At 36.9% G+C, this 20,894-nt stretch overlaps 1 protein-coding gene across 1 annotated transcript; it reads right to left on the bottom strand.

Annotated features, from left to right (window-relative positions):
- Positions 1 to 1,172: 1,172 nt before the first annotated feature.
- LOC141613804 (nuclear transcription factor Y subunit A-3-like) lies at positions 1,173 to 8,439 on the bottom strand. The gene is made up of 6 exons (XM_074432549.1): positions 8,224 to 8,439; positions 6,561 to 6,873; positions 4,529 to 4,641; positions 4,368 to 4,433; positions 2,045 to 2,200; positions 1,173 to 1,762 (listed from the first exon to the last, which is right to left on the bottom strand). Exons 2-6 carry the CDS (start codon positions 6,859 to 6,861, stop codon positions 1,430 to 1,432), a joined length of 969 nt encoding a protein of 322 aa, XP_074288650.1. The 5' UTR covers positions 6,862 to 6,873; positions 8,224 to 8,439; the 3' UTR covers positions 1,173 to 1,429.
- Between the last annotated feature and the right edge of the window lie 12,455 nt (positions 8,440 to 20,894).

The following is a 20,894-nucleotide window of genomic DNA, read 5'->3' as shown; positions in this document are numbered from 1 at the left end:
AGGGAGTATATTTTAATTAATAAAACATCTAAATTGAAGTTTCGTGTTACGGCTCATTAGCCAATGGGCCACCCGACTTTTGACTAAAGGGCGGCAAGGGCAAGGATAATTGGCCCATAATTAAGGTCCGGCCCGCCCACTAAGATATTAAAGGGCAATTTTTTCCTTCACAACTCGGCCTATGTCCAGCCCAAGCCCGCATTTGAACAGCTCTAAGGAGAAGGTATAAGAGAAGGCAGATAGTAGTTCTCGGATAAATAAATAGGGTATATTTTCAATAAAACGGTTTTACGATAAAATATTACTGTATGTATAAACTATTTACAGAGATAAAACCAGGGTTAAAAAAATTAGATTCAATAAAGTTAGTAGGCGAAAGTTCACAAATTATTATTTTGGACAGTTATATCCGTTTTAAACTTACAACGGATAAAATAGTTAAAATAAAACAAAAATAGGATGTACAGAAAAAGCAATAGATTGTCATACATACATAAGTGGGATGATACTTGACCTTAACCCGTTTTAACGTTAAGACGAATATCCGTCTTAATAAGGACTAACTGGCAAAAGTTATTGCAAATGCCAGATAGAAAGTTATGAACAGTGGTAATCTTATTTTCAATAAAAGTTGAGTTTTAATTAGAGGTGATCAAATGCGGGTTTGGGTCGAACATAGGCTAAGCTCACGGTTAAATTTTTGGCCCATGTATAAGCAAGCAGGTTAACGAGTTTGGGCTGGGCCTTTGTGATTTTCTAAAAATGTCTAGCCTGTACCCGCTTATTTTACGAGCGGGATGGGACAGGTTCAATGAACCGGGCGACCAATAAAGAGCTTTAGTTTTAACACCGATAGGTTTATGTTATTTCCACGATCAAATATTGCACAACGGCTATGAAAAACCAATTCATTAATAGAACGTCTTACGACATTTACCAAGGATATGCATAATCGAAAACCAATCTAAGGAAACCAAAGAAAAATAATTCTCTTGTAAACTATGATCTCAATACATGATCTAACAATTCGCCTTGTCCTCGTATCATTATTTTCATGCAGCTTTTGAGGATCCTTCGTTTAATTTATTATGATAGAAAATTTAACTCTTACCGATTCCATGGATCATTGACAAATAACTATTATCCTTTGAAAAAACACGCAACGAACCAATAGGTTCATGTAGCCATTATCCACGATCATGATTATTAAAAAAAGTTGATAATCACAAATAATAGACATCCTTTCAGTCAAATACACATGAATGTTTTTGTTATCATACAATTCATAAAACAAACGGAAATGACTACAAATCCTGTCTAAGATTTTAACAAACTAACCAAACTGAGTACAAAGTAACTGAGCCAAGGATGACTTCCCATATAGGAACCAAGTCGGACGTCCAACCGGTTTTGTAAATGTCGGGTTTTCTTAGAGATAATTTCCTCCACCACCTTGCATGGATTCCTCTATTCTAGATGTGTAGTCATAGAACCTGAATTCTGGTGGATGGTAGATGTCGTCACTGGTGGAATTGGAACCGGAGGTAGTAGAAGTGCCTTCTCTTTTACGTTCTTGAGGATGAACTCCAGATTGATTGTTATTCCCGTCCATATTAACTGAATATGAGCCTGTAAATTTGTGGGTATCGCTAGTAATTGAGGCGAGTTTGGATTCTTGGAGCTCTTTTTTGGTAAGAAACCTCCCGCCTGAACCCCTTGCCCGTTTCACAGCATGCTGATGGCGGGATTCATGAAGATATGGCTACAATAACATCCCGGACTAAAGTTAGATGATTTACAGTCTATCATTATACTTGATCTTGTTTTAGAGCTACAAATATTTTTTTCCCGATGCAGTAGCCGATCCTCCAATGGCCTAAGAGATGGCCGGAATAGGCATGACCTTACCGACACCAAGCTAAAAGTCTCGCACATAATTTTTTTGTGAGACCGCTTTACCAATCCATAAATATGCCTATAGTTTCTACAAGACTACAAGTGAGACATCTGTAACGTGAAAAAGGGAAAAGGGCAGATAATATACCTTCCGATTTTTCAGAAGTTTGTTTTGTGCTTCAAGCTTTGCACGATGCTGCCGCCTCCTTAAAATTCCACGATACTGCTTAGCATTGACATAGATGGGCTCATCTGTCGAAAGGTCAAGAGGAAGGGGAACTCGAGCTGGTGTAACTCCCATCACCTGGGAATGAAGAAGCCCAACGCGTTTAGCTGATAAGTAACCTATCACAGGATAGAAGAAAGACATTTGGATGCTAAAAGGACCACGCTGAGTGGCTTAAATAGAGATAAAGGTTCAATGACGCAAAGCAAACAAATCACACTAAAAATAGACAATTGAAGAATCTCTTAAGGTGGAAACCATACGAATTTAGAATACTTTTATCTTTAAGCAACTTTCCACCATCCTACTAAAGATCGTAATTATAGCCGCAATGCTAAATGGCTCTTAAGAGAAATGTATTAGTAGTAAATATAAGAGGCGAAAGCAGGACACTATCTTCTTAAAAATAATATATCAGGTAAACAAGTAGATCGATAAAGGGGACGCATAGTTGCATGTATTAAAAGGTGGAAAGCAATAATAGCAAGATCAAAACTTGGCAGATCTCTATGCAGGTGATTTTCACTAAACTGTCGTACAAACGTTTCGGAATAATTTAACATTGCAAGGAAAATAAGCAAACTCCTGTGATGACAGCATAACTTATAACCTCATAACTCTGACAACAAAGCATAGCCAGGGGAACAAACTGTGATTGCAAACACTAACATAAATTCCTGCAAGGAATGGGTAAACAGAAAAAAGCAGAAGTGTAGGTGTGATAACTCGTTAATTTAGCGTTTTTCACGGCTCTTACCCGATATATTTTTCCTCATCTTCCATATTTTTTCCTTCTCTTCTCCACGCGTAATTTTTTTGGCCTTATTATTTTACTTTCATGTTTTACCTTCTCTCCGCTTTATGATTGTTTCCCTAACTCGCAGTTCATTGATTACTAATCACAAATCTTTTTATAACTAGTCTCCCATGAGACCGTTTTACACCAATGATGTGTAAAATGGATTCCTTTACTGCAAACCATGACCAGTCACGTTGACAGGAAAACAAAAACTGAAACAAAACGGTTACAGACAACCTGTTTTATGCAAACTATAGTACAAGGCCGCCTTACACAAGAATGTGTGATCGTTTTTAGATTTACGCTTTATTGTTGTTATACTTCTAGTGATAGTAAATTACTAAAGATCCTAAAAAAATACCATGCTCATCCTTCAGCCCTTAGGTAAAGAATGAATTTAATATTTTCTTGCACAATCTTTATTCCCTTAAAAGGAAACAAAGTGGCATGGTGGTATCAGCTTTAACTATCCATTACCAATTATATAACAAAACTAACAAATTTTATTCCGATTTGACTTAATATTAGACAGAAAAGAAGTTCAGGACAACCACTAGTTGCTGTCTGACATTAAACCAGAATCTAAAAAATGGTGGTGTACTGTGTACAGACAAGTGAAAATAATGCAATCCACTATATAGGTACCGAAACCTTAAAGTATTGCCACTTCACCCTCTTTTCAAACACATCTACTTAAGTCACCAAAAGACACTTCTATGCCTACATCGTGTCATAACTGATAGATGAACCATCTCAACCAAAACCTTAAGGTGATGGTTGAGGCCCAACTATTATAAATATTCCTATTACGCTCCCTCACTCAAATGCCCGTTGGGCTTAAGAGTGGTTAGTTGTGCACCGGCTCCCCCGTACCGTGTGCTGGGTTTCCACTTCGAGTTTTTGAGGAGTTTTGAGGTTGCCAGGATTTGAACCCGTGACCTTCGGTCACACTGGCTCTGATACCATGATAGATGAACCATCTCAACCAAAACCTTAAGGTGATGGTTGAGGTCCAACTATTATAAATATTCCTATTAATAACCACGATGAGCAGTACCGCGTGGATAAGTCAACTTGCATATTCTGATCAAATACTCCCTCTGTCTCGGCAAGTTATATACATATTCTTATCTGGCCATCAGAGTAGCAGGTTGCATACATGTATTTCTGGAAAGTTTTAATTTTTTTCACTGACCCCCTCTGCCTCCTCCTTGCACCCATTTTTTTATTTTTTCAAAGCGGAAATGACATAAAAGTAATCTACTTCCCCGAATGATCCAGAATATCACTTGAATATACTTTATTAAATGTATACAACCTGGTGGAACAAAGAGAGTTGTAGTTTATGTAGGAACGGGTTTTTCTATAGAACTAATCGTCATACAGGGTGTTTTGTCATTGACACAGATTTGCAACAACTGTATACCATGAGTAATGAGGTCTTACCAACGCTTGAGGATCATATGTAGAGCTAACTTTACTGAAGTGTTGATCATGGAAAGTGAAGGCGGGCTGAAATAGAAAAGGAGAATTATAAGTATTCTTTATAACCTCGTCAACCACGTAATTACACATGGAGTATGAAGTATCTAGTAAAGGGTACTGACATAGGACTGGTTGTAGCCAGCTTGAAGAGGAGGTAAGCTGTAGTTATGAGCTCCAACTAATGGGGTGAATTTATTTTCACCGTCTTCATGTTTACCATGACTGACATTGTGACCTGGGTTAAAAAGAAACGAGAATAATTAGGCATCCTGGCTAGAACTCGTACATATATCCAACACAACTCTACCCTAAGTACTTAGATCAACTGATAAGGGGATTGATCTAGCTTAACTAAAGATCTGATTCCTTGATAATGCAATGATGTTAAAATTTGAGAGGGGGAATTCTATTGCCCATGCAGTCCTACGCAGCATGAAACGGGATGGTGCAAACCAAGTAAATAACAAAAGTAACTCTTGGTTGACCGCCATAACCTAAATATAAAATGACCCAAAGTCTACTACTTTAGCTCGTTCAACGTCTATAACAATCAGCAGGAAATATTACACATGGACAGAACATAGAGCAAATAGATGAAAGAAGCTTAAGTGGGGAATAATCGAAGTTAAAAGTTAACGCAAAAGTACAAATGGCTCACAGTATTGCATAATGTTTTTTCCTGTATATTTGTATCATCACTTATGTAATCGAATATGGGAAGAAAAAAGATTAAAAAAAAAGGTACAGCTGAAGAGTTTTAAATCATGACGTAATAATGCCTACACTAAGACACGCCATCTCAGATGCAGGTAATAAGCTAGAATCCTGATCAGTGAAAGCATCAAAGTTGGATTTCTCCTATATTTCTCTTGTCGGAATATGTGTGCTAAAGATTCTAGAGTGTAAGTTTTAAAGACCAAAGTAGAACCAGCTTTTAAAACTTAAAACAACAGAACTTTGTTCTCCATCCACTAACTTTATTCCGCTCAATTTAATAGTATCAACAAACAAAATGGTACATTTAGTTTCATTTTAATAGATGGAGAAGTCAAAATTGACAGAGGCGAGATATCCCAACTGGTTTATAAAAAGTTAAAAACCAACAGTTCGATGAGCTGGCTTGACATAGTTCAGGGTGGTTACTAACATACTCTTTGTAGGTTATACCGCCACAATCATTCCACATTGTTCCATTCGACTATTTAACATTTCGGGTTATCAGATTAAGCTTCAGCAGCATTCTACTTATTGCTATAACTATAGCATCAAGTTGACAATATGATAATAGTCTGACAATTTTTTTCTTTTCCATTTTTCTTCGGATTTTGAAGAAAGGTAAAAACTAAACCCAAAGGAAATTCACTCTGTTAACCCGTCGCCTGTAGGTAAAGTCTCTCATATAACCGACGAGTCGATGACATGTCATTTCTCCAAAGACTTCCTCAAGTTAAACAGCAAGAAAAAGATGGTCTTATTCAAGGCAGACAATTAGTACAAGTAACTTGTGTCTGTATTCCAAGTGAAGGAAAGGAAAGAGAAAGAGAACTATCTTTGAACGTCAACTTTTGTCTGTCCTTTCTCAAACAATTTCATGCCTTCATGCCGATGATCTCCAAAATGAAAAACACTTTGTTCTTGTAATTTACTATGGTACCTCTTACCACACAAGCCATTTACGAGTTAGTACTAATTGTTACTGGTACATAAATAATAATTGGACAATAGTTTCCGACAGTCAAACAACTAAAATACACAACCATTAGAATTGTAGAAACATAACAAGTGAACAGCTAATATATTAATCTCAGCATTGCTTCAGTAACAAATACACTTTCTAAATCTAGGTTCAACACAAATCAGTTTCGCACGCATAACTAACTATTAAACATCCAACCCCAGTGTCTCAAGAACTACTGAGAATGGCGGGATAGAAGGGTTAAAACGCAACCTTACCTGGTTACCCTCTATGTGAATTATTGTGAACAACACGTAGAGGTTTGTTGCCGAATGACCCATAATGAAAATTGCCTTGAGCATTGCATCCAACGATTGCAACTTCACAGTAAATCATGACGTATGACGTGAATAAATCAGTGAGCAAGTTGCACAGACCCAATTAAAATGTGTATTGGGTTAATGTGCAATAATAATTACCTGATAGTGTGAAACCCATTCTTTGATTATTTAAGTCGGTTTCTTCAACGCAAGCAGCTGTAAGGCAGGATTGACCAGTTGATTGTGTTGAAGATGATTCTTGATCTTGAAGTGAAAAATCCAACATCTTCGCACCCGGATAATGTTGAACTGGGAGTCCCATTTTGAAGCTTGAATTATTAGATACTGAAGAATCTGGACAATTGGACTCGATAGATGACCACAACGCCTGAAAACTAAGGCCAGAGTCACTTGTTGATTTAGCAATACTGATATCTGGATCCTTCTTAGATCCCTGCATTCTTGTTAACAACTGCACAGAAACTCCTATGTTTTCAGTATGGAGCTGGAAAAAATTTCAGTGTGTAACTTTCATATAGTTCGAAGATGGTAAAACAATTAGAACACCAATTTTAAAGAACTTTCCAATTATATCATAAGTCACTAAATAATCAATACAACTGCAACTAACTGCTTCGAATGCTTTCCTCATTTTAGGTAACATATTAATGACTCGCCTAATTGCACTCCTCGAATATTGTCATGGCTCGCATTCCATGATTGTCTGTTTACCAATTTATAGTTCATTATCCGGGTGTAGTAAGTAGTACGCGATGTATGTCCATAAACACAAAAACATACGGAGTATATGATACGATTTCATATGAGACCAACTAGTGTCATAAAATGTTGCATATGATCAGCAGCTCAGCATTGACTGTACTCTTGCAACCACAAAGGAAAACCCTATACCTTCAGACTCCACCATTCCTAAATGCATCTACCCAAGAGAACATAAAGCAACACGCCAACACAAAAGTTTAACTATCCGTCGAAAATCAGTAATCTGTTTGTTGTGCTTTCTCTAATAACATTGACTCATTGAGACATCAACAATCACATGTCAAGCCTATATATACATAAATTTTTTGTTTCAACAAATACAAGCCACCAACAAAACACAACTGCCACCGAAATTTTCCTCCTCTGAAGCTTTTGAAAAATCCGAACAATAACGTACCGATTAATGATGCAATCTAAAAAGAAACAACAATGAACATCCACAATGAGATGATAGAAAAAGAGTCAACGGCATGATAGGAGCCAAACCCTATCCCCAATAAAGCTAAAGTCAAAGGGTGATATACTATTTTTGATCATCTATCAGTACACTATTTCAGCTCAAAGATGGAAACTTTCAATAAAAAAAAGCTGCATTTACAGTACAATTCCACCATAACCCAGAGTACAAACTTCCTTTCCAATAGCTACATCCAGAAATAAATCTCAAAACAATCAAATACTCCCTCCATCTCAATCGTTTCTAATCAAAGGTAAACAAATGATCGAGATGGAACACTTTTGTAGCAGCAACCAAAACACAACTTTTTCGATACCCACATAGTAAAATCACCAAAGTTTGCAGCTTTATTGCAAACCCACCAATAATTTCCACAATTAAAGCATTCCAATCAATCAAAACTACTTCAAAACAAGATTAACATCAAACCCATTTGAGAAAACACCATAAAAACACAAATTAACAAACAAATTACAAAAATTAAACCGCAAATATTAACCATAGGTAAATGTAAAGGGTAAAATAATCAAATAACTTCAAAAATAAAATTAAAAAAGATTATATATAAGAAAAAGAGATAACCTTTTGAAATTGGTGAAGAGTTGAAGAAGAAGAAGAAGAAGAAGAAACATCTGAAGTACAACAACTAAGGGAAGAAGGGTAAAGATTTAGAGCATGTCTCCTTCCTTGAAAACACCACACCTTAATTTTAATCTTAACTTTAATTTAATTATTTAATTATTACTCTAATGTTTCTCTCTCCGTGAAATGTTCTTTGTTAATTACTCAATATATAATCTTAGCTTAATTACAAAGGTTAAGGATTTAAAATTGGCTTCTTGCCTCCCTTTTTAAATTTCCCAAAATATGATTTTAACTTTTGTTAAAAGCCCTATAGTGCTTGGCTGCTAAGTGCTAATCTCCTATGTTAATCAAATCATTAATCATGATTTTCATATTTTATTACTCAGCTCATTACAATATATATCAATGAGAATCTTTTTAATAAAGTCATGTAATGATGTTAATAAACATATTTTCGTGGATTTTAATTCCATGAAATATATAACGGGATAATATTATATACATGATTCAAATCGCATAAAAGTTCCCCCAAGAGATTTAAATAAGTGGCGATACTACTAATAAACACTCTTTTTTTTGTCCTCTCTGTGATTCATTAAGAAATTGTAAGCCTAATTGTTGTATAGTGGAAATACTCCATCTATTATCGAAAGATCAAAGATCATGTGACGTTATACTGTGATTATACAAATTTAATTTTCAAACATTCGACACCCCTATACATGCATCTGCCACTCATAATAAAGTAGATATACTAGATCCTTATTTATATTATATACTTATATATAAATATTATTGGATGGGGATTAATATTTGTCAATGGGAATGAAACAAATTTCTTCGTAAGTTGTTTACTACTTTGGAAAGTACTTACAAGCTGTATTAATAGCGAACGTCAAATAACAACAATTATAAAAAAACAACAATAATATTATTTCAGTGCCTAATGACTTAATTACAATCAATGAAAAAAAATGTAATCGAGTAAGTGGATAAGGCAAGAGCACAATATAAGGCATGTGCAATATTAATTGGACAGTATGTAATCTGTGGTGGTGTTGGACTGTTGATGATGCTAATCCATGTAGCAGAAGACAAGTAAGAAGAAATATAAAATGTTGGTACTTTAAACTTTATAATAGTGTCCTTATTCTTTAAGCTATCCCTCACTTTTGGGAGTCTAATCAATCCATAAACAATAGTCATTGCATCATGTACTGTATCAATGTATCATGTACAGTTGTACACCTCAACAACAGGACTTGCCTCACTTGCCAGTTGCCAGTTGCCAGTTGCCAGCCTTGGTGCACTTGTGACTTGTAATTGTAGGATTAGCGTGATAGATGAACCATCTTAATCAAAATTTTAAGGTGATGGTTGAGACCCAATTATTACATTTAAGGGCTTGCTTGGGATGGGAGTAATAATTAAGGGAGTAATAGAGATAAAATGAACTAAAAAATGGAGGGAAGGGATGGGGGTTGGAGATAGAAATGGATAGAAATTGGGAAATATAGTGTAATATTCCCTCTATTAAGGGAGTAATTGTTACCCACCCCCCCTTCAAGTAATAATTACCTCCGTATAGAGGTAATAATTCCTCCCTCACCTCCTCTTTCCACCATCCACAACCACCACAAAGCACCAATCTCCTCTCATTTCTTCTTATTTTAGCTCTTATTACTCTCTTAATCATTACTCCCATCCCAAGCAACCCATTCTTAGGGTTTTTTTGTCAAACACAACCTTTAAAAAACTTTTTTTTCTAAACACCACCTTTAAAAAAAAAAGTTTGTCAAACACAACCTTTAATAATTTTTTTTTTGTCAAACACGACATTTTGGCCAAAGTTTAAGCACTTGTAATGGGGGTGACTTTCAGTTGATATTTGAGATAGCAAACGACGTCGGTTTGAGGTGTTCTTGAACTCGTTGGAAAGGTGGGAGTACAGGCTTTCTAGCGGTTGTTAACACGGTGGTCAAATGTGGCCTTATGTGGGGTATATTGGTGTATAAAGTAAGGCTGGTCACATAGGGTTGATGTATGTCAACGGCCACTACAAACAACACAACTACGATATACCATGCAGTCCCTTCAACCTACATACCAAATTTCAGACCAATTAAAATATCATAACCCCATTAAAAGACCCTCGAAAACCTCTCTAACAACCCGCTATAAACTCAAACTTCTAACCCTTTCTCTGACCAGCCTTACTTTACGCACCAATCGACCCCACATAAGGCCACCTTTGGCCACCGTGTTGACAACTCCTAGAAAGCATGTACTTCCACCTTTCCAACGAGTCCAAGAACACCTCAAACCAACCTCGTTTGTTATCTCAAGGTTGTGTTTGACAAAAAAACCCTTATTCCTATTTCGCCCCCTTCACTCGAGTGCCCGTTGGGTCGAAGAGTGGTTAGTGCACATGCCCCCTCATACCATGTGCTGAAATTTCCAATTCGTGAGTTATTGTGATGGTTGAGGCCCAACTATTATATTTATTCCTATTATAGTCAACAATAGATTTTTTTTAGTGTGTATTTGGCCTAGCTTGTTAAACACTTTTTGGACTCAAAAACATTTTTTTGGCCAAACACATCATTTTCTAAAACTTAAACAAAAAATTCTCAAAAGCTACAAATCCATATTTTTGTTCTTAGAAATAGAAGCAGCAATTTGTTGCTTCTGCTTTTGAAAAACACTTTTAAAAAATTAAGCTTGAAAAACAAAAACTCATTTTTGAGAATCGAGGCCAAACAGGCTCTTACATTTGTTTTGGAAGCAGTTCTAAAAAACAAAGAATAAAATACATGTTTTATATCAAGTAAATTAGCAAAAAAAACTTGAAGAATTTAGTAAAACATGTCCAAAAAGAAATACTTAAAGAATCTATTTTTTAATTCATAAAGAATTTATTGGATGTGAGGAAGTATCATATTAAAATTTTATCAGTTATAGAATATTAAACCAAAAATATTAGATTTTGTCCCTTTATATATGGATTTTAAGAGTTGGTATTTGTAAGAATTTGTTTCAGAATAAGTCAAACTTCCACGAAGCATGATCTATACAAAAACAAAGATCAATCATGATTTTAATTTTACCGTGAAATGTCATTAGTTTTTGCATTGGTTGTTAATAGAAAGTTTCAATGAAAATTTTGGAAAGGAAATGACTTTTAAGCAAATTTACATAACATTAAACAATTTGAAAAAAAAAATGGTATATAATCGGGGAAGAAAGCGCTAATTAATGAGAATTTGTGTAGTCTAATACTTGTATTTGTTTATTGTTATATATTCCTTCTGTTTCATTCAGTTGTTTACCTTTTTTATTCTCTGTAAGAGTTTTTTTTAATTAAAAGTAAACAAATGGTTGGCAAGAAGGAAGTACTTTATTATAAATTTTTAGTATTTGACGTTTTCTATGGTAATTACGGATTTAACAATTATTACGTGCAAATTTTTAAAAATAACGAGTTTTTAGGTTAGCAGACTCCGTAAAATTGTAACTTGATCACCTCTTCAAGCCTAAAAATTGAAGAAAACCCCGAGTCAAATTTAAGATTGCTCATGGAATTGCAAAAAGCACAACTTTTTTTTATCTTCTCTTAGCTTATTAAAAAAAAATGAGTGATGCATAAAAACATGGGAATTTGTTTAAAGATATTTGTCTCCTTATTGCATCACTATTAGACTACACAAATTCTCATTGAAGATAGGCACTATCCGTCACAAACTGAAAACGGACAATGTCCCTCTCACAATATACAAGTGAACACCAGGCAGGCTAAGACACTTTGATTAGACTATTACATCTACTATCAAGTGGATAGTGGTGGGTTGATCAAAGTGCACTCATTAAATTAAGTTTGGTTTAATTTATTCATTGTTCAATTATCTAAATTAAGCTACCTAACAGCTAAGTAAAGAATATTTTATTGTTAAAGAATTACTATGGATCCGTATTTGCTATGGAGTACTCCCTCGGTTCCAGTTAATAGTTTATACTTATTTTATTTTGTAAGAAGAAAATAAAGTAAATGTAAATTATTGTCTGAGACGAAGGGAGTAATAATAAATGCCATTATCTCATGAATCAAGATTGACTTTGAATCATGGACGGCATTATTCATCAACAAATAACATATGTAATATAATTGATGGGATACCAATAATGGACTCCCAAGGTTAGAGAGGTGTCACCCCGTCTTATAAAGACTATAGCAGACTAAGGGCGGATATCGTGGTCCCATTCATAGCCTACAGGGGGTTGCAGCTGACGAGGACCCCTCGGGAGTCGGGAGACATCGACTGCGCTCGCCGAGACTAGGGTGCGTGACATCACATAACAAGCTGTCACAAGTACGAAAGTAAGATACATTGCTAACATATGTAATATAATTGATGGGATACCAATAATGGACTCCCAAGGTTAGAGAGGTGTCACCCCGTCTTATAAAGACTATAGCAGACTAAGGGCGGATATCGTGGTCCCATTCATAGCCTACAGGGGGTTGCAGCTGACGAGGACCCCTCGGGAGTCGGGAGACATCGACTGCGCTCGCCGAGACTAGGGTGCGTGACATCACATAGCAAGCTGTCACAAGTACGAAAGTAAGATACATTGCTAAGACTGTAAATATCTAACTATTAAAACAAGTAAGCATTATTCACAATATCATTCTCTCTACAAAATAATATAGCAAAAGACTCTTATCTTAGTAATCTCACGTGGTAATTTAAGATAAATTCATTTTTCTTCACTTGCTGACTTAGGCATCAGAGAGTATCTACCGAGGTAAAACTACTTGGAAGAAAATATTATTGTTACTTTAAATTGTCAATAACAGTAAATCTAAGTACTCGTAGACCAATTATTGTATACATGTCAGATGTATGTGTTGTATTACTGTGTACATGTCAGATACATACTCAATGCACGTTACACATGCACCGCTCGTGTCATAATTTTGGAAAACTGCTTGATCTATTTTTCTTTTATCAATCTTACAAAATATTTCCTATAACACATATAATGAAATAACCCATTATAATTTTATCATCATTTAAAGGGTTTTACCCAAATTAATTGAGTTAGAAAGCAGTACTAATTAATTCATTCCAACAATCCAACATCATAGGTTTCTTAAAGAACAAAGAAGAAAGTTATGATGATGAATTGAAATGCAAGTTGAATTCCAACAAGTGATAGTCACTTTTCACAGGCTTTTAATTTACCATGTCACCAACGAACTACCTTGTACAAACCTCGTACACATATAATTTGAAGATGACACAAACATTATCGTACATGAATACATGATTCTGCCTACCTTGATGTCTGCATGCCGACCATTATCCGTTGAGCATCTTAAAGCATTTTTTTAGGAAAGTTAATCCTTTAGATCTTCTTTCCGACCAATGTTATCCTTTGACGTAAGTGGCCACATTGTGAGCATTTTGATGTCACAAATAAATTATTGTACTATGTTTTCAAATGTTAACCTAGCCCCATTACGAGGTTACATACCTAACAATCTAACATATCTTTTTTTTTTTTTTTTTTCGTTATATATTGATGTTAACTTGACTCGATCATCATCCTAATCGTTAAATGTTATGGAGTACTCCAAAATGTTAACTCGACTCATTATCATATTACTTTATGTAGGCTTTGGCCTTGTCTAATAATTGATCAAATATGAATATATATGTTAGTGGCTTGAATACATAATTATATATATAATCCAAGAAAAAGATATATACTCGATATTTCTATAAATCAGATTTATTCTTTACAAGGATTTGTCGCCGCTCTAATTGAATATGCTAATCTGATTTATGTATATTATGGGCTATTTTTTTTTTTTTTTTTTTTTTTGGAAAAGAAGAACATTAAAAAAACATAGTAGCAATCGAGTTCAGTACATTACGGGGGCGGGTCAGGGGAGAGCGGCGTAAAGGCCAAAATAAAGTCCGAAATACAAAGCTCGGAAAGAAAATTGGGAACGCAGTCCCACTCAAAACAACCCTCAGAAGGGCTAGTGTCTAAGAGAGAAAACCGGGCGATAGCATCTGCAACACGATTGGCCGATCTTCTCTCAAATTCCAGCTTCAAATGGGACGAGTCCTGTAGAAAAGCCCTACACTCGAGAATATGGGCTATAAACCTATAGTTTTCCGTCAACACCTTCAATCATCACATTCTCACTAATTAGCCTAACATCTCGATCGTCACATCCAAATCGTACCCTTATTTCATCTTAGTTTTTAGGCCTGAGCAAGTTTAGTCTCGGATTGAAAAAATGGACCGAACCGGACCATTTACTCTGGACCGAGACCGGACAACAATCTTTTAGGTCCGGTCGGAAATCCTTATTTTTTGGAATTTCGATCCGGTCTAAAACTGGTAAATTTAAGTTCGGACTGAATGAATTGGTACTTATGGTTTTATGATCAATCTTTTAAACCTTGTAATAGAATCTAATATCTTACACTTCGAAAACTCAACAATATCGATTAACTAAGTTAATTTTAATTTCAAACAACTAGTTAATTTGATTAATGAAATTAAAATTTAATGATCAAATTTAAAATAGCGAAAAATCTTAGTTTTAGGTAGATTTCGGTCTAAGACCGGACCAGATAGACAATTATTAGGTTCAGTCTTTGGTCCACAAAATTTATTTATTCGATCTTTGGTCTAGTCCGGTCCGATATTAGACCTATGCTCAGCCCTATTGACTTTACTATATATGCCAATTTGATTTACCATTGAAATCCCTAAACCTCTCAATGCTTTCAAATTATATACATCTCACCCTCTTTCCAATCTTCGCAACTTCGATGCAAATCGTTTTTCAACGTTCGCCCCAAAAAATAAAAATTTGGGTGATAAAAATAGTAAATTCAACTACAAGTACTGATAAAATAGAAAATATAAAATATATAGAATTGTAACAATGGTAGTTTTTTATTCAACGAAATTTAAACCATGATTAAATGGATCACAACAATATTTCAAAAAATCTAGTAAACGTAATTATATTTCAACTAATCACAAGTTACCTTTAAAATCAACTATTGTTAGTGGTAATTGACCTAATTACATCCATCACACCTGGATGAGTTGAGCTCGTCCATTAGTTTGATAAGTCCTCAAAATTGGTTTAGTCAAAGCTTAACTCTCAAGCTCATTTTTTACCTATAAGTAGAGCTCAATTATATGGGAGCTCAAACTCGGCTAGCCACGGTTACACCACTACACCAGTAGCTCCCTAAGTTTGGCATGGTAGTTAATAAAGGCTTGGTATTTTTGGCCACTAGCCCCCTAATTCTTGTATTGTTAGATCAAATTTGTGTTTTGGCCTAGGATGGTTTTACATTACTTTTCTTACACGAAGGTAGTTGAATGGATTTTTTGGCCTAGGATCTTGGGACTATACGTCCTATGTCTCACCCAATATATTTTTCTGGCCCATCTTAGACTCTTAGCTAGTACTTGCATTGTTTACGTTTCCTATTTAGCTTTTTTTTTTTTGAATAGTATGTTGCCATGTTGGTTTCGAGTTTCAAGTCTAGCATTTCTCGTTGCTTTTGTAGGTTATAAGTACAGGGGCTTTGTCACGGATCATACTCTCTGATGACAGCCTTCGCGCGGTTAGCAGTGAACGAACTACGAGCTTCCAAGGTACTAACTCAATCTCTCGAATTTCCAATGACACTAATGGCCTGCCATTTTCACACCACTATTTTTTTAATCTCTTCCTTCTACTTGCCGAAGATTAGATTGTGTTATTATTAAAAGTAGCAAGGGAATTTGAGATCTTTCGATCTAGTGAAAGAGTGTGTTATGAAGAATGTTTGGTTTCCAATCTGGAATTTTGACCTCCATGGCTCTCCTCATTCGTCAAGCATGGAAATTGTTGCCAATGGCGTCCATTTGACCGTCAACAACATAAGTAGTGGGAGGATAATGATGTTCAGTTGGCATTGGCCGACTTAAATTGTGGATACATAGCGATGGTAGGACACCGATCGAGTCATGGCAACTACTTGAACGAGAAATGAGGATCGGCTGTAATACTACGGATTTTTATAAGCTGAGTACTCGACCGAGTAGAGCCTACTCGGCCGAGTAATATTAAAAGTGTATTCTGTTTGGCTTCTGCCGAGGAATACTCGGCCGAGTATGTTGAATACTCGACCGAGTAGAGGATACTCGTCCGAGTATGCTCTATACTCGACCGAGTATCCGGTCTGGCGAGTAATATTTCAGCGGTTTGTTGCGAGAGTGTTTAGGGTTATTTAATTGTGAAAAGCAGTTTCTAAACGTCATTTTACAACCCTAATCATTTTACGATAGTCTAATCACTCCCTAATCTTCCACTGTGTGTGCAATTGTCGTAGCCTTGCGTTCAATCTTTCATTCTACCGTTGGTAAGTCCGTAATTCCCTTGTTAATTATGTTATTCTTAGTGTTTTTTACATATATGAATTTGGGGAAAGGGAATTGTGCAATGTGTAATTGAATTATGTGATTATTGTATAGGCGAAGACTTCGTAGATGAGCCTTTCTAAATTGCCTTATTCTCCGTATCGCTGTTGTTGCTAAGGTAGGGTTTCCCCTACTCAGTTACTGTTAATTGGTTTAAGATGTGTTTGTTTTGTAATTGTTGTTATCTGCTGATCATCGAACTATGGATGTTGTGGTGACGATGGTGATGTGGTTGTGTTGTGACAGTTGTGATGGTGTTGTGATGATTGTGGTGGAGTCACTTGCGGGAGTGGCTTCACACCCTAGTTCGCCCTCTGTGGAACCCGCCACGGGAGGGGATGTGCACATTAAGGGACAGGGATTGTTAGTCGCTCGTTGATGAGCTGGACTTGGTGGGGATGGGCTGCGGTCCCCCACCAGCGGAGTGGATTACCTGTTGCGATGGGTAATCCGGCAGGGCTACACACGTCGGTGTGTAGTCGGTTACTGTGGAGGATGATCAGCTGGTTACATTGTTTATTTGTCTTATATTGATTGAATAGTACTGACCCCGTTGTTGTTGTTTGTGGAATCTGCTGTAATCCATTCGGGGATGGTGAGCAGGCTTGAAAGGTATTGCTTTTGGTGAGCTTGGGCGGTCACGGGGGAGTCGTCTTCACCAGTTATAGCATCACAGTCTCGAGTCTTAGTTATGACTTTGTAGTTGTTATCAGTTGTTGGATTTATTTCGTTGGTTTTGGATTTGGATTTAGTTGATGTAAACATTTACACTTTTCAATATTTCTAATAAGTGTGTTAGGACAGACGCTTTTGATATGTACTAACCTCGGGCAACCGAGATGGTAACACTCTTTCATGGCTTGATGGTCCTGGTAAGGCACCTTGGTATGAGAGGGTGTTACAAAGTGGTATCAGAGCCGAAGATTCCGTCACCTAAAACAAATGAACATAATGAACTTAGGGAGTCTAAATAAAATGAACCCGGGGAAAGTAGTTTGGAGCTACCGTAAAGACTCGGGAGACGTCCCGGAGTCGCAATTTGGCCCTCACGAACTCGAACCGGTCACATGGGAAAGTGTGTTGAGAGTTGTGTCATATATGTGCATGTGTGTGAAGGTCAATGGTTGGAACATGTGATGGTTAGAAATGTGTATGTGGAATTCGTAAAAGTATATTGGAAATGGAAACATAATAGAAGGAATGAATATGTGAAATTTGGTGAAACGGTTTTAGCATGTACATGATTGGCATGACTATATGTTTATTATGTGGCAATTGAATTCCTGTCGTTATATGTTTGTCTGTGGGATAGAAAGCATGATAGGAGACACTGCTACTGTTTTAACCCGTCTTTGGCATGACTCGGCCGAGCAGGGCTGGTACTCGACCGAGTAGGGGGTACTCGGCCGAGTAACCAAGCACTCGACCGAGTGTTATTTGTTGGTTAGTGGCAATCGTCACTGGAGTGTTTACTCGACCGAGCGTAATTGGGGGCACTCGACCGAGTAGTGTCTACTCGGCCGAGTGTTGTTTATGCTCGACCGAGTATGGGTTTTGTGAATTTGGGTTCGGCTACTAGAGTCGACTACTCGACCGAGTATCAGTGATACTCGACCGAGTAGTCTTCACTCGACCGAGTATTGCTGGGTACTCGACCGAGTGCTTCTTTGGCGGAAGATCCCACATTTTGAGCCGTAGGCTTTTGTGCTTACGTTTCCTTGTTTCTTATCAGCTCAAAATGCCGCCTAAAATAACTGCCGCACAGATTCAAGCTACTGAGATGACCCTTGATGAGGTTGCTCATATGATTGAGCAACACAATGCTCTTCTTGAGGCTCTCAAGAATGTGGGAAAGGGAAACGAGAAGCCCGTGGATGCTACTCAGCTTAGCATCATCATCGCCCGCTTCAACCCACCCACATACGAGGGAGTTGGGGAACCAAAGTTGCTTGAAAAGTGGCACCGTGAGATGGAAAGTCTCGTGGAAATGGCCAAGTGTCCTGAGGACATGATCGTTGAGCAGGTAGTATACTACCTGAGAGGCGAGGCCGCCGTGTGGTGGCAAAATGTCAAGGAGGATGCCAGAGCCTACAACCAAGCTGAGGGTCTGGGAGCTATTCCTTGGTCAGGCTTGAAGAGCACGATGAGGGAGCAGTTTGTACTGAAGCACATCCGACACAAGATGAGATCTGAGTTCGATTCCTTCACCATGATCGATGATATGTGTGGACAGCGGGGGGGCCCACGGGGGCGCTTGGGAGGAAGAGAACAAGCGTTTGCATTTTTGTTGGAGTCACCACCAATTTTTATGGGAAATTGGAACCGTTCGAATACCTCGTGCCATGTCAAGACACAAAGTAGAGACATGAACACTAAGCAATCGTTACCCTTAGCATTCTATGTCTAGAATGACTCTCGTGGATGCCAATGAACACGGGTGTTCACGGAGATCTGGAGTAAGGGGTGAGGGTACGTATTAGGAAGCTCTTTTGATCGAACACCTAATCCCGCCCGCCTCGATAGCGGCCTCTACTAATGATTAGGGACATCATTCGTACTCGATATATCGTCGGCTATATGCATGCAATGCAACATCCAAGTTTTAATCCTAACATGTGAAAATTAGGCTAAGTCGGTAGACAATTAATTTAGCATACAATTGGGTCGAAGTAGGATTTAATGCTCAATTACATGTGAAAACATACAAATGATACAAGAAATAATGATAAGTACAATAGGAAAAATTACGATAAAAAAAATTACAATAATTACAATGGATTAGGCGATTTATGTCGAAAATACCTTTAAAATGGATAATTTTGAGAAAACGAATAAAGGAATGAATTAACGAACACATCAGTAGGCGATAATACGATTAATAGTTAACTAATACGTAAACTAATTAAACTAGGTCAAGCAACAACGGAAGTTCAGAGACAGGAGTCAACCTGGAACAGGCGTAGCAGAGCTGCGTCTCTTGGAATAGGCGCAGCAATTGCTGCGTCTGTTCCCGACCTGAATTCTGGCTGCGAAGCCGGAATTGCATGTTGTTAATACTCGTCGGTAAATTTAAAGATTGATTAAATTATTTACTCGGATGAAAGTGATTAATAGGTTATTTACATGTGATTAATGGTCATAAAAGCAATAAACATGGATGAAACTAATTAAAGCGAATTATATACAAGATTAATAAGGTTAATAATTACAAATTAATAAACTAAACAAATTAATTAGGTTAAACAAGTTATTAATGACGAACTAATGATGGTGACGATAAATAACAGATGAAAAATATATCAATGACGAATTCCAGAGACTCAATATGGATGAATCGAACCTCTAAAACCCGAATTTGATTTTAATGACGAAAACTCGCAAATATGAATTATAAGGGATTTAAGTCGGGATTTAATAATGAATTAAATACTAATGACGATTAATGATATACATGTGAGATGATTAGCTATTATGTCAAAGAATTAACAGGAAACAAACGAAACAAATTTTGACGAACGAATTACAGAGGACGAAGGAAGAAGAAAGGAAGCAGGAACTGCGACAGCCTCACGAAGAGGCGCAGCAGGAACTGCGCTCCTTCGAAGAGGCGCAACAGTTGCTGCGTCCTTTCTCGACGGTTTGTCTTCTGGAAATCCATAAAAAGAGGTTTTTAAAGCACGGTTTTAAGAGGTATTTTCGACATAAACCTTACAATTGATGATACAAAAAAGTAAAATACAATAAATAAAGAGAGATTTACACCCTCAAACTTACATGTTTGACGAAACGAGAAGAACTAAGATATCGATTAGTGATGCTAGACGCGAATGTAAAGAAAGTGCCCTCGTAAGAGGAAAACGATTAGATTAATTAAGTTGATTGATGTGGAGTTGGTCAAATTAGTCGGTCATGCAAACGAGGCTGGTACTCAGAAGGATCCGAGCTTACGTGGTCGAAAGTTCAAGCACGTAGACGCCAAAAAGTAAGAACAAAGGTCTAGAATGCAAAAGGAGAAGAGAAGGGCGGACACTTGCGTGAGAAATATGAGGAGCGAAGGCTCCTATTTATACTAATCACGTTAAGGAATTAGGGTTTCGGAGAGTTATTGGAAGTGGATCTCGGAAAGATATGAAAAAGATACGAAAATTACGCAGAAACGGACCTGG

This window comes from Silene latifolia, chromosome 1 (genome assembly GCF_048544455.1).
Source record: "Silene latifolia isolate original U9 population chromosome 1, ASM4854445v1, whole genome shotgun sequence".
NCBI lineage: Eukaryota > Viridiplantae > Streptophyta > Magnoliopsida > Caryophyllales > Caryophyllaceae > Silene > Silene latifolia.
Note: the sequence above shows the minus strand (reverse complement) of the source record. Positions and strands in the feature narration are given on the sequence as shown.

Coding starts and splice junctions, on each gene's coding strand:
- LOC141613804 (XM_074432549.1), bottom strand. CDS start 6,861: ATGCAGGGATCTAAGAAGGATCCAGATATCAGTATTGCTAAATCAACA. Junction 4,434..4,528: donor CTGGCTACAACCAGTCCTAT/GTCAGTACCCTT, acceptor TTTCTATTTCAG/CCCGCCTTCACTTTCCATGA. Junction 1,763..2,044: donor AACTTCTGAAAAATCGGAAG/GTATATTATCTG, acceptor ATGTTATTGTAG/CCATATCTTCATGAATCCCG.